Source organism: Guillardia theta, assembly GCF_000315625.1.
Source record: "Guillardia theta CCMP2712 unplaced genomic scaffold GUITHscaffold_577, whole genome shotgun sequence".
Classification (NCBI taxonomy): domain Eukaryota; class Cryptophyceae; order Pyrenomonadales; family Geminigeraceae; genus Guillardia; species Guillardia theta.
The window spans coordinates 4,056-5,587 of record NW_005434138.1 but is presented as its reverse complement, the minus strand read 5'-3'; the positions used below and the strand labels follow the sequence as shown (position 1 = coordinate 5,587).

The window sequence follows — 1,532 nt, the reverse complement described above, 5'->3', positions numbered from 1 at the left end:
TAAACTTTGAGCGACCAGGCTCGTGATCAAGAGTATCGCGCCATGAGTGCTGATTTGTTGAAACCCTAACTCCCGCCGGTCTCGGCTCTCGCCGGGAGTACGGGAGTACGAGATGGGAGTCTGAGGCGGGGGCGGGGGGCAAGGAATATCTTTGAACGGCAGCCTCTGCTTCGACGTGCCCAGGCGATAGAGTCCGTCAGCGACTGTAAGCCCTTGAGGAGCGAGCCTCCGGACATCTCAAGCGTCGCGGTCTTGGCAGGGCTGCGGTCACGGTCTGGCAGGGCTCATAGGGTCCAGGCGATGCGATATCGGACAGGGCCGGGTTGAGTCGTGTGGGAGGTGGAGGCAAGAGCCGGGAGGTCGCGGCTGTCCGATTGTACACCCACTGAGACCGTACGGGGGCCGAGCGAGTGACAAGATCCCCGCGGAGGGGTGTGTTCTGTCAGTCAGAGAAGGCTGATCCAGACAATCACTGCCGATGCCTCGACGTGACCAGGCGATACTAATGGTCAGCGGCTGGAGCGGCTGCCAAGTCGGGCGGTCAGTGTATCCCGCCCCGGCGGGCCGCTGCGAGGGCTCGCCAGTCCGGGGGGGAGACTGGAACCTGACGGGCGGGAACTGCCTGCTTGGAGCCTCAGGGCCTTGTCACCGTCGGGGACTGAGGCCGGCCGACTCGGCGAGTCCCTGCCGATCAATCGTATAGAGGCGGGCAGCCCCCGCATTGTCCGGCGTCGAAGGTCAGAGCTGGGAGCCTGGACCCTCCTTGCTTGCCTGTGGCAGGCAGCGAAGGCCCCAGCTCCCAATCTCTCCGGGAGTCCCATCGCCTAGACAGCCGCACTGCAAAGTCGGCAGCCCGTGACGATCATGATGGAAGCGGATAGACCCGACGCGCGCCGTGTAGACGAGGGGATGGTGACTCGGTTGTTTATTCATCGCATACACCCACAGCGGCCTCCTCCTCCTCTACATGTACACACACCGCTCCTCCGGCCCGTCCTCCTACGCTACCTCACGGCCTTCTCCTACCGCTGCTTCTGGGTGTCGCCGGTGGAGATGAGGGAGGTGCCTGTCTGGTCCGCCTGGCCGTGGCGGGTCGGGGCGTAGAGGATGAAGTTGCCCATGGCGTCGATCGACGGGCCCATCGTCCTGCCGGTCGCCTGGAGCACGTGGAAGTAGGAGCTGTGCTCCTCGACGCCGCCGGCGGGGGAGATCGACGGGGATGCAGGAGAGCCCTCGGGGAGGCGGGCGGGCGGGTGTGCGGGAGCGGCGACGGAGTCCGGACATGAGGAGGCATGCGCGGAGCTTGCTGCTTGCTCGCAGCCAGCCGGGACGAGAGCCATGCAGGTCATGACGGCAGAGGGAAGACTGATGAAACAGAGGGGAAGAGTGTTGAGGATCAGCGGGGGAGAGGGGGCGGAAGGGGCGGAGGAGGATCCGGGGCTGGAAGCAAGACAGACAGACAGACAGACAGACAGACAGACAGACAGACAGACAGACAGAGAGGATGGGGATACGATGATAGGAATGCAGGC

At 64.4% G+C, this 1,532-nt stretch overlaps 1 protein-coding gene across 1 annotated transcript; it reads right to left on the bottom strand.

Annotated features, from left to right (window-relative positions):
* Positions 1 to 1,022: 1,022 nt before the first annotated feature.
* On the bottom strand, positions 1,023 to 1,340 carry GUITHDRAFT_122936 (hypothetical protein; the record flags this gene model as incomplete). Its single annotated transcript, XM_005817780.1, has 1 exon — positions 1,023 to 1,340. One exon carries the CDS (start codon positions 1,338 to 1,340, stop codon positions 1,023 to 1,025), a length of 318 nt encoding a protein of 105 aa, XP_005817837.1.
* Positions 1,341 to 1,532: the final 192 nt, after the last annotated feature.